This window comes from Abramis brama, assembly GCF_963993115.1.
Source record: "Abramis brama genome assembly, chromosome: 11".
Classification (NCBI taxonomy): Eukaryota; Metazoa; Chordata; class Actinopteri; order Cypriniformes; family Leuciscidae; genus Abramis; species Abramis brama.
The window spans coordinates 32461872-32476689 of record NC_139973.1 but is presented as its reverse complement, the minus strand read 5'-3'; the positions used below and the strand labels follow the sequence as shown (position 1 = coordinate 32476689).

Sequence of the window (14818 nt, the reverse complement as noted above, 5' to 3'; positions counted from 1 at the left end):
CAAACAAAAATATAAGTTCCATTAAAGCATGACCTGATTATGATATAAGATTCCATGCATTGAGGTTATTTTACAGCTCTGTTATACTACCGTGTGGTGACTATTATGATAATATGTGTTTATAACAAAACTAATAAATGCAACAGATTTTGAAGGCACACACACACACGCACACACACATAGAGATCACCTTACAACTCTAGTTTGTGAAGCAGTTTTCTGGAAGCCATATCTGTTGGCTGGGGGCAGGTGAAAACACATGTTCTCCCAGAGGAAAGCACACACACACACACATTGCCAAAGGGTTTTTTTGTCTTTGAGAACTGCCCTTCCTTGCTCCAAAACAGCGATAGGTCTGACCTCTCATTTCAGCCAGGTGTCTACGTCCCTGTTCACTAACCAACATCTGTGACGGTTGCAACCAAGTATTGAATGACTGCAATATTATAGTAGTGTGTTCTCTTCTGAGAGGTTCTCTTCAGAGACTCTATGTGATAAGTTGTCCTTTTGTTTTTAAATATGATGCCAAACAGCACGTAACCTCACACAATACCATTTTAAATAGCTAAAGATCTTCAGTACATTAAAAAGAACATGTTAAATACAAATCTTAAGTGTCCCATTTTACCAGTTGTCCCCCTATACTTGTATAGATAAAGACATATACATATACATGAGTTAAGTTAATTTTACTATGGGGTTTGGGTGTTTTGAACAAAGGAAGAACTGTACGATCTGTGATCACTCAGACTGTCTCTGTGATTTTATCTGATCATCAACACATTAGCACCTTTTAAATGTGATAAAATACCATTCAACTTATGCAAAACATAAACAACTCAGAGCACTTAAGAGATTAACATACAGTGTGTGTTTCCATGCTCAAAAAGCCAATTCCTCCTAATTTTTCAGATTTAATTTCACTTAGGCCTACATAAAAAGTGTTTGTGTGTACTTTCACAGCTCAGCGTCAAAGTATGAAAACACTTTCATATGTGTGTGTGTGTGTGTGTGATCTGATATGAAGCCTCTGGTTGAATGACATTTAAAAGTGTTTTGAGGGTTGTAGTAAGCCACTTACGTCACTATCACGATTAAACAGAAAGCCATTCATGCTCATATATTACACATATAATAATGAAATATAATAATATAAACACGTATAATCATATTGTACATCTTAGTTTACCACAACTTGAATTAGAAATGAACATATTTATTGGAATAGGCAAAGTTAACTGGTTTTGTGTGAGGTTTTCAGACACACAATTGAAACTCCGATTTCCATCGCAGGACGTCGTTTTCTTCAATCACTCGTGCATTTTGAAACACGAAAACAGGAAAGAGTGTTTGCGGAAGGCACAGATGCTGGTACCTGTTCTGTGGGCGCGAGCGACTCGAGCGCGCGTGCTGCCATGGATTGCGTGTGTGAGTGGGCGGAGTTTGCGCGCACGAGTGGGGTATTTAAAATCATCTGAGCTCCACAGAAGTTTACAAAGTCGCTGTAGAATTTCTGGAGACTGACAGCACCGGAGGAGTGTTTTAAAGATGGCATACTACGAAGTAAGATAACAGTTACTCAAAAAAACAAAACAAAAAAAGTTTTTTCTTAAGTGAAGTTTGATTGCATTTAAATTAGGCTACTTTATAAGAAAAAAATATTTAACTTTGTCTGTTTACTTTTTTGCAGCACATCGTCTTTGAAGATGATTTATCAGCTGATAACAACTCTGAGTTCGGCTCGGGGGACATCGGGGCAAACTTTGAGGTCCCGTGCGACGTGGAGGTCAGTCACGAGTTCCAGAGGATCTTTCTTCCAACCGTGTACGGAATCATATTTATTTTGGGTCTTATCGGGAATGGACTGGTTGTTCTGGTAATGGGCTGCCAGAAGAAATCCAGAACCATGACAGACAAGTACCGTCTGCACCTTTCAGTGGCGGACCTTCTGTTTGTGCTCACCCTGCCGTTCTGGGCCGTGGACGCGGCCAAAGACTGGTATTTTGGAGGGTTCATGTGCGTGGCCGTGCATATGATTTACACGGTGAATTTATACAGCAGCGTCCTCATCCTCGCCTTCATCAGTCTAGACCGGTACCTCGCCGTGGTGCGCGCTACGAACAGCCAGGGTCCGAGGAAACTTCTAGCCAGTCGCATCATTTACGTGGGCGTGTGGCTCCCCGCCGCGCTCCTCACCATCCCCGACCTGGTGTTCGCCAAAGCGGAGACCAGCACTATACGCACCTTCTGCGAGCGCGTTTACCCTCAGGACTCTTTCCTTGCTTGGATGGTCGCTTTTCGCTTCCAGCACATCCTGGTGGGCTTCGTGCTACCCGGGATCGTGATTCTCGTCTGCTACTGCATCATCATCTCCAAGCTGTCGCGCGGCTCGAAGGGCACGCAGAAGCGCAAGGCGCTCAAGACCACCGTGGTTCTGATCGTGTGCTTTTTTGTCTGCTGGTTGCCTTATTGCGGGGGGATCCTGGTGGACACGCTGGTGATGCTAGAGGTGATTCCTCACAGCTGTGAGCTCGAGCAGGGTCTACAGAAGTGGATCTTCGTGACTGAGGCTCTCGCGTACTTTCATTGCTGCCTCAACCCCATCCTATACGCGTTTCTGGGCGTGAAGTTCAAGAAGTCCGCCCGCAGCGCTCTATCTCCTAGCCGGGGGTCCAGTTTGAAAATTCTGCCGAAGAAGAGAGGAGGGATGTCATCTGTATCCACAGAATCCGAGTCTTCTAGCTTTCACTCGAGTTAACAAAAGCGCGCGCGCACCTTGGACTGCGAATATGCTTCCAAATATTACATGAAATTACTTGCTAATCTGTGCTTTGTATAGGAAAGAAAATATAGTAAACAGGCTGAGCCTGATTGAAAAGTAGATAGAATGTAAATATGTCTGCAGTATGGTATCGCATACTGCATTGCTTCCAGTATTACTGTAAAATCTCTCTTCATAGTGAGAAGAGGCATTGTGAACATACAAATGTGCTGATATGGTGAGCAAGATGTTTACTGTACATATGTATATAGATTGTTTTTTAACTGGTTCCTTTCTGCACTTATGTAGACCATTGCATTTATTTATTACATGATAAACCAGAGACGTTCCAGTTTAAAAGAGCTGCTTTGGCTATTTGAAGTCTTGCAATAAATTTTTCAGTACTCAGATTATTGTGTTGGGTGTTTGTGTGTGTGTTTTGACCACTTCTATAGTAACACTTTTCTAGGGCATGATAATGGAGTTTCCCTGCAATGCCCAGTATTGTTTAGTTTCATTCTGTACAGAGACATGTGCATAGTGTAGTGGAAAGCACTGTTACTCAGCACTAACTTCTTCAAAGTAGTTTTATCAAAAGCTATTCATGTGGAGGACAGCAATTACAGTACCCTCAGCCTATAATATTTGACGACGGGGATTCCCTAAACCCATTCAGGTCTGACCAAATACACAGAGTACCCATTGGTGGAATCCCCAACGTGATGCGGGATCCATTCAACCATAAACACACGTCAAATTTCTTAAATGCAAATTAACTTTCCAAATTTCATTTCATTATCATCCTTATTTGTGTTTTCTGTTATTTGCCCCCTGCAAATGTCCTTTTACCTCAAAGGGATTCTGTTTATTCAGGTGGTACCATAACAAAAGCATGTTGCCATGTCTCTGACACTGATTGGAAGTTACAAACATACCCTGTATGAGTCATAAAACATAATTTTGCATGGTGTGACTATGAGAAAACCAGTTCAGTGCAGTTTTGTACAGAAGTTTAGGTAAAAACCCACTATCCCTGTTTGGAGGATCATGCCCGTAATCACATTTGCTTAGCACCATTCAACAGAAAACAACATATGTGCAGTACCTGATGGTTTTGCTTTCTATGAAACTGGCAGCACTGAATATGCCATAAAGTGGCTCTACATGTGTTTAGACGCTTACAAATGTCTGAATGTCATTGAATTAAGTATCAAAGTATAAAGCCACAAAGAAAATGCAAAGAAATCACGCTAGAGCTTTTCTCAGAATTAACTTCATTTTTTGGAATAACTTTTAACCAACTGTGAAAGTGATTCATAGTAGATGAAGTCAGTTCACCTCAAGTTTACACGTGGTGTTCAAAGCAACTAGGTGTAGTTCATCACATTAGCCTATGGACAAAATTATACAACCAAAAAGTGTAATGGAGCATATATTTCAAACACCATCAGCCAAATGCATCCCTAAATATCATTTTTATATATTGTTAAATTGTTTACAATCCCCTACACACACACACACACACACACACACACACACACACACACACGCACACACACACACACACACACACACACGCACACACACACACGCACACACACACACATAGACAGATAGACAGATAGATAGACAGATAGATCTGTGTGTGTGTGTGTGTGTGTCTCTGTGTGTGTGTGTGTGTGTGTGTGTGTGTGTGTGTGTGTGTGTGTGTGTGTGTGTGTGTGTGTGTGTGTGTGTGTGTGTGTAGGGGATTGTAAAAGTGCTAAAAGTAACGTGAAGTAAAGTAAAGTGCTTTACACACACACACACACACACACACACACACACACACACACACACACACACACACACACACACACACACAACACACACACGCACACACACACACACACAGAGACAGATAGACAGATAGATAGACAGATAGATCTGTGTGTGTGTCTGTGTGTCTGTGTGTGTGTGTGTGTGTGTGTGTGTGTGTGTGTGTGTGTGTGTGTGTGTGTGTAAAGCACTTTGTTCAACTCGTGTTGTTTTTAAACGTGTTTAGAAATAAAATGATAGATAGATAGATGGATAGATGATAGATAGATAGATAGATTTCTGAGGGATCATGTGACACTGCTGACTGTGAATATCACCATATTACTGTTTTTACTGTAGCCAATTTCTGATCAAATAAATACAACTTTGGTGAGCATAGGAGACTTTAAAATCCTTAACATTAAAAACATTAAAATCTTAATTATTTGACTGTGTCCAAATAACTTTTTTTGCACAGCCATATATAGGCAATCAATTGTAAGGTTGTAAGGAACACTCTCAGAAAATAAAATGGTACAAAAGCTGTCACTGGGACGGTACCCTTTAAAAGGGTTCTAATATGTACAATTTAGGTAGGCTACTAATATATACCATTTTGGTACCAGTATGTACCTTTGAGGTACAAAGGTGTATCTTTTGAAAGGGTACCACCCCAGTGACAGCTTTTGTAACTTTTTTCTGACAGTGATGGGAGTTACTATTCAGTTAGTTGAAGTAACTACTCTGTATGAACTGTAATATATAACATGTGTTCTGTAAATGATTTTCAGATTAGTTGGTCTCATGATGCTATACTGGATAGGTCAGCTGCTCATGTGTGCACTCTTCGTGTAGAATCAACAAAGAACAACTACATGCAACTAAAAGCAGTGCGTATACATTACATTACATATAGCAGTATTGAATGGCACTATAGATAACACTATGTGCTAACTATTCTCTAATATGATGCTAGATGCTCTGAACCCTTTTTATGGAGTTAACGTCTGCAGCCCGCATTTATTACTAGTATTCCATGACAGTAGCATTCAGTTCAAATGGGGCGAGGATGAACCACAATAAAACCACGGGAGGTCTTTACAGAGGGAGAAAGTATTACAGCAATGCACAGCAGTGTAGAGCCATAGGAAACAAGAGCCTGTGACCTCTGCATTGCAAAAGCTGCTTACCAGGCCACCATGTTAAGAGGTGGAAATGCGTGAGAGTTGACCCATTGAGAAGCAAAATCCATGCGTAAGGACAATACAAACTAACACCAGTGACTGGACGGCCCGTTGAGTCAGAGTAATGGGCTCTAATGTAGAGTGTGAAAGATTTGCATGTCTGAGAGTGTTAAGTGCTCCATCAGGCCTCTGTTCCCCCGGGGGGGCTGTAAGAAAGGAGAGTGGTCAGTGAACATTCCTTAAGAGCTGGTCATTTATTTTGCTGTTAAACTCCCTTGTTCACCCTGTCAATCTGAATATATCTCACTCTGTGTAGATGTAGAAAAGAGTGTATGTCTGTCGGCACACTTATCCAGTAATCTGCCTGTTTAAAATCTCCTAAATCTTGTTCAATCTCACAATAAAAAGAATGGTTTAGTTACAAATAGAAATTCTGGGAAATCATTTACTCATCCTCAAGTAATTCCAAACCCTCACCTTTGTTTGGGAGAGATTATGAATAATTGCACTGGCTAAACGTTTCTGTGCAATTAAAAAGAATGACACAAAAGCACCATTAACTATCATAACTAGTTCTTATAATCCTTGTCTGTAAAAACAAGGGCTCAGTGGAAATTACCAGTACCTTTTCTGTTTTTTACCAGTATTTTTTCTTACAGTATGTATTCCAAATCTTCTGAAACCATTCGATAGCTTTGAAAAAGGAACAGGCTAATATTTAAGTTGTGTAACACTTTATTTTACTAACTAACTAACTAAGTCTGCTGCCTACCCAAAACAATCATGTGACTTCATAAAATATAAAACTGGTATATGGTATCCTCTTTGAAGCATAAAAGTGCACCATTCATTGAAATAGCATGGAAAAGAGCAGCCAGTACATTCTTCAAAATTTCTTCTTTCAAAATTCATGTGCTTCAAAAAGACATGAGGAGGAGTAAATGATGATAGAATTTTCATTTTCAGGTGAACTATTAAGTCTGTAAGCTACACAAATGTCTAATAAATAGTGATCATCATAATAAATAATAAATATGAAAAACATTCCTGCTTTCCAAATCTTCTGAAACCACAGAAATCTGCATGAGGAACAATGTTGTTATTAAAAAGTTGTTATTCACTGACTCCTTGGAACGCTCATGAGATGAGTAGCAATGTCCGATCTGTAAATAATTTTCCTGAGTCAGACTCTTCCCAGACAGCAACATAGTGTCGGCCCAGATCCGGCCCACATCTGGTAAACGTGACACTATGTTGATATCTGAGTTTCAACAAATCTGTTCACAGTGGTCTGGTTCACAAAAGTGATTTTTTCAATAATCTGTCTTGATTTGCTTCTCTTGTTCAGTTCACTCGTAATAAAATAAAAAAGAGAAGCTAGCACGTTCTTCAAAATGTCTTTTTTTTTTTGTTCTGCAGAAGAAAGAATCACATACAGATTTTTTTATGAGGGTGAGTACATTTTATGTCAAACTATTCCTCTAATTCTGAGTAAAATTGTCCATAAACTCACACTGGGCCTCGTTCCACAGCTCTGCATGTGTTTTTCCACTTACAAGCAGGGTGAGGGTTAGAGGGTAAAGCTATTGACATCCATAGCGCAGGAAGGAGATCATGTCTGGGATCATTAGCGGCCACTCACAGTTCCTGCTAGATTGACCCTAGTGGGGCAAAGAGACACTTTACGACCCCGGTGACCCCCAAAACCTCCGCATGTTTACCCAAAAGGACTGGAGCCACAGAGGTCAGTAAAACCAAGATCATTTACAAATGAATCACAGTTCCAGGGGGCTTGAACAATGACCAAACAAATGCTACTGTACCAGTAAGCCGTTTAACACATGTCGGACAATTATCACGGACTGAAGCAGTAAAATAACTTATACACACAGATTCCCACACACTGTCATTATGTACACCTATGATATTATACCCTCCTATTATACACATAAACTTCACACACATATCACAACACTCGCCACCCAAGAGCCTGTTGTGTGATAAACGGATAAATGTGTGTGTTATTCTAGGGGAAGTGGCTGTTTGGAAGACAGTTTCCTGCTGAAAACCCACAGGGACTCCCGCTCCCGCTGTGAAAATACTTACGGGGTCCGACTACAACCCATTTCACATTTTTCACTCTAGAAAAACAATGCCACATTTCAGCAGGTTATACGGACAACAGCTGATATATGACAGAGCCATTAGAAGTCAATAGAAATGCCTCTTTAACCTGCATATATTTTATTGATATTATGATGAATATTTAAGTGTGAAAATGAAATGAAAAGTGATGTCCAGAGGGGATTTGTTTTTATTGACCCTGTATGTACAATTTGGCATGTTTAGTTGCATTATCAAAATCTTATATGTATATGACAGAGGGGTTGATAAATAAAAAGGTTAATAAAAACGAGGAGTCAAATAATAACTGAATTATTTTGATAAAAATAGATATTTTTTATGCTTCAACTTTTTTTTTTCTTTGAGTATAGCGTGCATGTTGTGTACACAATGTGATTTATATTAGCCTGTGGCATATGAACTGACGGACACAGTTTTGTTGTAACATGTAGACGTATGGCTGCCAGGTAACATATCTTGTTTGGTGATGAATTATTATGACATTTGCACCATAGAAGTGAGTCAGTCATAAAATAATAAAAATTCATGAATAGCTGGCACCGTCTAATGCAAAACAGCAACAACAAAAATAACATGCACATGTTGACTGTTTCGAGAGGAACGGCGTTATCTTCCCCAAAAAGCAGTCACACCCTCCTCATTTGTGTTGGCGTCAGATCAGTTCAGCAAATTTCCGTTTCTTTGCACTGGAATGCTGATGATTGACTTTGATTATCTTGTGTTTTTGTCGAAGATGAAAAACCCGAAAGTTGGCTTTGTTCTTTAAAAGCATCTTTAGCATTTATGCCAGGACCGAATTCTATTTTGTCTTCATGCCCTAAACCTTTATTCCTTGCCGAACATGAGCCCCTCGACTCTCACCCGGGGCTATGCTTGGAAATATGATCTTGGGGGAAGTGCGTTTTGAGGGAGGGCAGCTGCCCCTTTTAAAGGCTGTAGATGAATGATGGGATTAGATGTGGTATATGTGGATGTGCATGTGTGTTTGTGTATGTTCAAGTTTAAGACCTGTGACTTATTTCATTACATGTGATAAGCTCAACCTATAACGGAGACTTCCATTTATCCTGTTTAATTTTCAATACAGCACCTCACCAATACAATCACCAATACAGTGATTTTGTAATTCTAATGTCATTTAATCTAAATTCTCACCCTTCATTCCTCTAAGAAATATGATACGTTTCTAAAGAGGATTTTGTCAAGTGATTAGCGGAAAGAGGAGCTCATATCAAAGTGAGCGGGTCGGCGTTCACTTAACACACACGCGAACATGCATAGACACACACGTGCACACACACACACTGTACTGACAGACGGGCAGGTGCTTGGGCACCTGTTTGTACAAAAAGTGGGCTCACTTACATTCTTTCTACACCTGCAGTCCTTCTATAGTTATCCCTTGTGGGAATACCCACAATACACACACACTTCCTCATTTGGGCCGACACACATCTCACTTTTGGCCCATAACATTATATTTCACCTCTTTTGTAACAGAAACAAGCAAACAGATAGTTCACATGCATTGGGTCTGTGAAGTCAAGTTAAAGGATAATTTATTGTAAGTTCGTAACACGTAGGAGAGAAATGGCAATTAAACTATGACTTGACAGTGAGATCATCCACTATAAACTAGCGTACATGCTAACCCTTATTCTTATCTCACATAATTTAGGGCCACCGCATGTTTTCTCAGGCGTTGTGTGACAAGCATGACCAAGCAATCAGAAACATATTCAGATGATAAATAATGACAATCCCCAAACTGAACGTTTTGGTCTTCAAGAATGGGTAATTTTGGCCCTGTGGACTTATAGAAATAAAAAAACATATATATATCTGAAAATGAGACTTTTCACACTCTAAGTAGTTTATTTTATTGGTCTATTTACAATTTTCAATTCAGAGGAATTAAGAGTCATATTCTCTGAAAGTAATGAAAATTCCTACCACAGAGTTTTGCATTCTGTTTAACTGCAAATGACATTTTTAACTTTGTGGGAATTTTTCTTGCTAAGGTTAATTTCATATTGAAATAATTATACAGAATTAAATAATATTTCTACACTTTTTGCATAATTTGAAAAAATTACAGCTAGACTGGAAATGAAATCCAATAAAAAATGTTCTTTTCACAAGGGATGTTTACCATTGACACTGTTGTCTCCTTGGTTTACAAGCAGGCTAATAAAAAAATAAAATAAAAAAAAACTTATTAGGGGCAAAACTGTGCAGTAGGGTGAAAATGATTGAACAAATGTGGGACATTCTAAATTGTTTCAAAAAAAAATAATAAAACATTTTATCTATCATTGCCCTATCTTGCACCCAGCGCAACTGACTTTGTACACCGACGCATGTATCATTCCTATTTTGCACCCGCGCACAGCGGACTTTTCCCTCCACAGACGCACGTCGGTAAACTAGAAAATACACTTGCGCTGCCCGGGGCGGTTCAGCGCAAAGAGGAGGCGTGTTCCGGCGCAAACGTTTCCTGGTGCTATTTTGCAGGTTTAGAAAACAATTCCGCCACTGACCAGGAAAAACATAGTCTAAAGTCAGTGGCGCGTTGTGCATGATATTCATATGCTATTTTAAGGGCGCATGCTTGGCCATAATCAATGTAGCGTGTGCACAACGCGCATACACTTTGATTCTCTCTCTTTGATTCTATCTACACAGAAGCAGCAGTTTCCATTTTTGCAAATCATACATTATTACGATAGATACGGTAGATAGATAGACAGACAGACAGACAGACAGAGAGATAGATAGATAGATATATAGACAGAGAGATAGATAGATAGATAGATAGATAGATAGATAGATAGATAGATAGATAGATAGATAGATAGATAGATAGATAGATAGATAGATAGATAGTTTATTATAAAAGCATACATCTAGCTTACACATTTACCCAAATTAGCATACGCCTGTTTAACCGAAGCTAATTTGGGTGGGTTTCTCCCATCCCCATACAATGTCACTTCTCTGTGTTTTACGGCCCTGATGAGAACGTCGTTCTCCTCGGCTGTTGAACCGCTGCTGGCGTGCGTCTGGCAAATCCACCGTTATCTGCTCTTAAAGGGAATGTGAGATATCGCTCTGATTGGTTTATTTCACGTTACGCCCAAACCACACCTATGAATAATGAAGCTACTTCAGACCAACCCATTTTAGATTTGCGTCGGGCGCAGCCGCGCAAGAGTCATTTATCCCGCCGGTATAAAAGCAACAGCGCCCGAGACCCACCCACAAAGTTACTTGCGTTTCGCGCTTGATACTTGCGTTTCAGATCGTTAAAATGGGGCCCTTTCACACTAAAAAACATTGTAATGTTTTATGTTTATTTCACATTTTTATATTATCAAAGTTTTAAACATGAAATAATGCATAATTTTTTGTTTTTGTAGTTTAAGATTAAGGATATGGTAAAATGACAGCTATGTTCCAAAAATGGAAAAGTTTTTCCTTTGCGTTTTTCACGTAAGATGACAACGCTGTATTATTCATGCCAGGCCAGTAGTTGGCGATGTCACTTTGTAAAGAAACACTACGTGCCTATAGACTGAACACGTAATACGCATGCGCATGAAGTGACAGTTTTACCAAACTGATAACAATATCACTTTCAAAAGTTTGTGTTTTCAGGTCGGCAAATCACCATTGTCGTGTTACTGAACGGCCAAAACGCATAAAAAGTTTTTCGTTTTTTCATCATGTCATCAGCCGTCATGTAAAAGTCAGGGTCTGGGAAAATCATAAAATAATACAACCCATAAATAAAGACCATTTGAAAACTAGCCAAAAAAAAGTTTACATATATATTCAAAAATAAAAATAAAAAACTAAACTGAAAAAAAATAAATAAATCCCTGGGTCATAACAGTGCCGAAGTTGAAAGAATCACCCGTACATAAATCTCAAACACGAATCGTCAATCGTGCATCTTTGAAACACGAACCAGGCAGGACATACCATAACATGCAACGAAAAACATTTTAGCTCATCACAGGGTTCAAAGATCACTGGACCGTATCATGTTGTAAAATTCCAACATCAAAGCACATATAAAATGTATGAAATTTAAATTGCGAAATCAGACAAAGCAAATGCTCTTGGTGAGCATTCACATGATGGTCATTAACCTTGCACCTTTAGTGCTCCCAATTGGTGCATTTATCTCAGACACTGTGTCTAATTGGTCTGATGTGAGAAAACCTACAACTTGTAGGCTAACTCACACAAATCCAATTCATGCTTATAATTTGACCTACCCTTGGAGGCAAAGATAAAGGCTAAGAGCGCACACATGTCAACAAAATGAAAGACAAACCCACGCGGTCACTTGACCTCCTCACACTGCTTCTTGTGAGACATAAATCATCTCAGCAGCTCTTTCTCATAAACAGCCAAGTTTTGACAGAGAAGCTTGAATCAAAAGCAAAATCATGTTTATATGAGCAACCCCCAATTTCCCCTTTCGTCAGTGTAACACAATGGTTTTGCGGGCAAAGCTTCAGAGGAATCGGGGCACTGAGATGTTGAGTGAAGGTCTGAAAACTATTTTCCCACTGCTTCAGAAAAGACTTCCTATCAGGAAGAGGGAGAAATAGAACCTGGAAGTTTACTCAGAGATTTTTTGCGCCTTGTTTTTTGCCGATTTCCTGTTTCGGTCCGGCCTCAGCTGAGCCGCAAGAGTAGGACGAGGAAGAGAGGGCTTAGGTGAAGAAAGAGAAGAAGGAAGGATAGTGGCATAGTAAACGGAGGAGAGGGTTGAAAGATGGAGGCTTCCCCCCTCCTCCTTCTCCTCAGACCCCCAAACCCAGCTGTCTAAATGGAAAGGTGGCACGACAAGGAGGGAGGAGGAGGTTACAGTTGGAGGATGCTTATTGTTTTGTGATTCCTGTGTTTAGGGTTCGGTTTGTGTCCCTCAAACAAAGGCCCATTCTACTGGAAGGGATATCAGCGAGTCATTGTGTTTACAGGTTTACAAGCACGCAAAAACAAGTAGCACAAGCTAGATAAATTGGAGTGGCATGTCCAACATTGCACTTATGCATTGGCTTAAGATGCATTTTTTTATCATAACATATTCTCCATAAACTCCAGAGATCCTAAGAAGAAGCTTCATACATTCCATTAGTTGTTTAGTTGTTTAGTTTAGTGTGCATAAAACATGAGCAGAATGAAGTTTTGAGTAAAACACCTCTGACATACACTTTCAAATATGAAACCACGTGTAAATGTCACGCCCAAAACGTTATTTTAGGCAAACTGAAAACACTGCATTTTGATAACACAAATTACCATAATAACATAGGCTAGTAACATAATTAATTAACCAAATAGGTAAATGTGAAAATAAATGACAAGGTTTGGTCGTGTGCTTTTGTCACATTTATTTATTTATTTTTATACATTTTATTTCAGTTTTAGTTTGAGTTATTTTAGTACATTGAGTTAAACTAAATGAAAATAAGAAATGTTGCCTTGGCAACTGGCTAAAATTAAATTAAGTTTGTTTAAATTAAGTTTCTTTTTTTCTTTTTTTTACCTTTATTTAACCATGTTAATCGGTTGAGAACAAGTTCTCATTTGCAACCGCGACCTGGCCAAGATAAGGCGCAGGGTACAAGGCGACATGAAATTACACATAACATACCAACATTCAAATACACTGTCATGAATATAAGACATATAAACTTATTGATATATAAGTTTATTATTAACTTTATTTCAGTTCACGTTTAATTTATTTAAAGTAATGAATTTGTTTTGTTTTGTTTTAGTTTTAGGGTATGTTATGAAAACGATGTACTACAAATGGAAACGTTTTTCCTTTGAGTTTTTCACGTACAGACAACAACGTTGTCAAAACGATCCCCATTCACACGGATCCGCAAAAACGGTTAAAAACGCTGTATTCTGCTGCCAGGCCAGTAGTTGGCGAATTCACTTTAGAAACACTACACGCCTATGGACTGTCACTTTTTTTTCTTTTTCTTTTTTTCAAAAGCCTGCGTTTTCAAGCCCCCAAAAAACGCTGTTGTCGTGTAAATGACGGCCAAAACGCATACAATTTTGACACTTTTTAGTTGAAAACTGTTGTGTAAACACCCCCTTTTATTATAATAACCCTGGATCCTACAGCATTCCTGTTCATGTACGTAGGCCTAGTTGTTATTCATTGATGGGGATTATGCTAATTGAGAAAGAGTGTGTACAAGCACCCTATTTACGAATGATTGTGCAACCTCATTTCCAGAAAAGTTGGGACATTTTGTAAAATGCGATAAAATCAAGAATCTGTGATTTGTTAAGTTTCTTGAAACTTTATTTAACTGACAAAAGCACAAAGAAAAACGTAATGTTACGTTTGTTCTGTTTTAGTTTGTTTTGGACTTTGAGTTGGTTTTGCACCGTTTATAGTTCAGTTTCCTTTGTCCTCGTTCATCTGTTGCTACGGTTTTTGATTTGCCCTCCTGTGTCCCACCTGTCTTGTTAATTATCTTGTTTAATGTTTCGTTATATAGCCCTAATTTTCAGTTGTTTCAGGGGCATGTTTACCACTGTGTCACATCACCTTTCCTTTTAATTACACTTTTACTAATATGATACTAATTGTTGCAGTTTTGCAAGTGGAATATTTACCCAATCTCGCCTAATACAAGACAGCTGCACAACGGTTCATGGTTGTCTTTGTCTTGATTCTCCTTTTCATGATGGACCATACATTTTTAATAGGAGACAGATGTGGACTGTAGGTGTAGAGTACGAAATCACTCAGTTGTAGAATGTGCAGAACGAGGCCTAGCATTGTCTTGCTCCAATAACCATGGACTTCCCCAAGCAAATGTCATCTTGATAGCAATGTCCCCAATATACGCCTCCACCTCAATGGTAAATTCACACGTATGAAAGT

General features: G+C 39.1%; 1 protein-coding gene across 1 annotated transcript; it reads left to right on the top strand.

Annotated features, from left to right (window-relative positions):
* Window positions 1-1346: 1346 nt before the first annotated feature.
* Window positions 1347-3171, top strand: cxcr4a (chemokine (C-X-C motif) receptor 4a). Its single transcript, XM_084128955.1, has 2 exons — window positions 1347-1563; window positions 1691-3171. The coding sequence occupies exons 1-2, from the start codon at window positions 1549-1551 to the stop codon at window positions 2756-2758; spliced, it is 1083 nt and encodes a 360-aa protein (XP_083985081.1). The 5' UTR covers window positions 1347-1548; the 3' UTR covers window positions 2759-3171.
* The last annotated feature ends 11647 nt before the right edge of the window (window positions 3172-14818 follow it).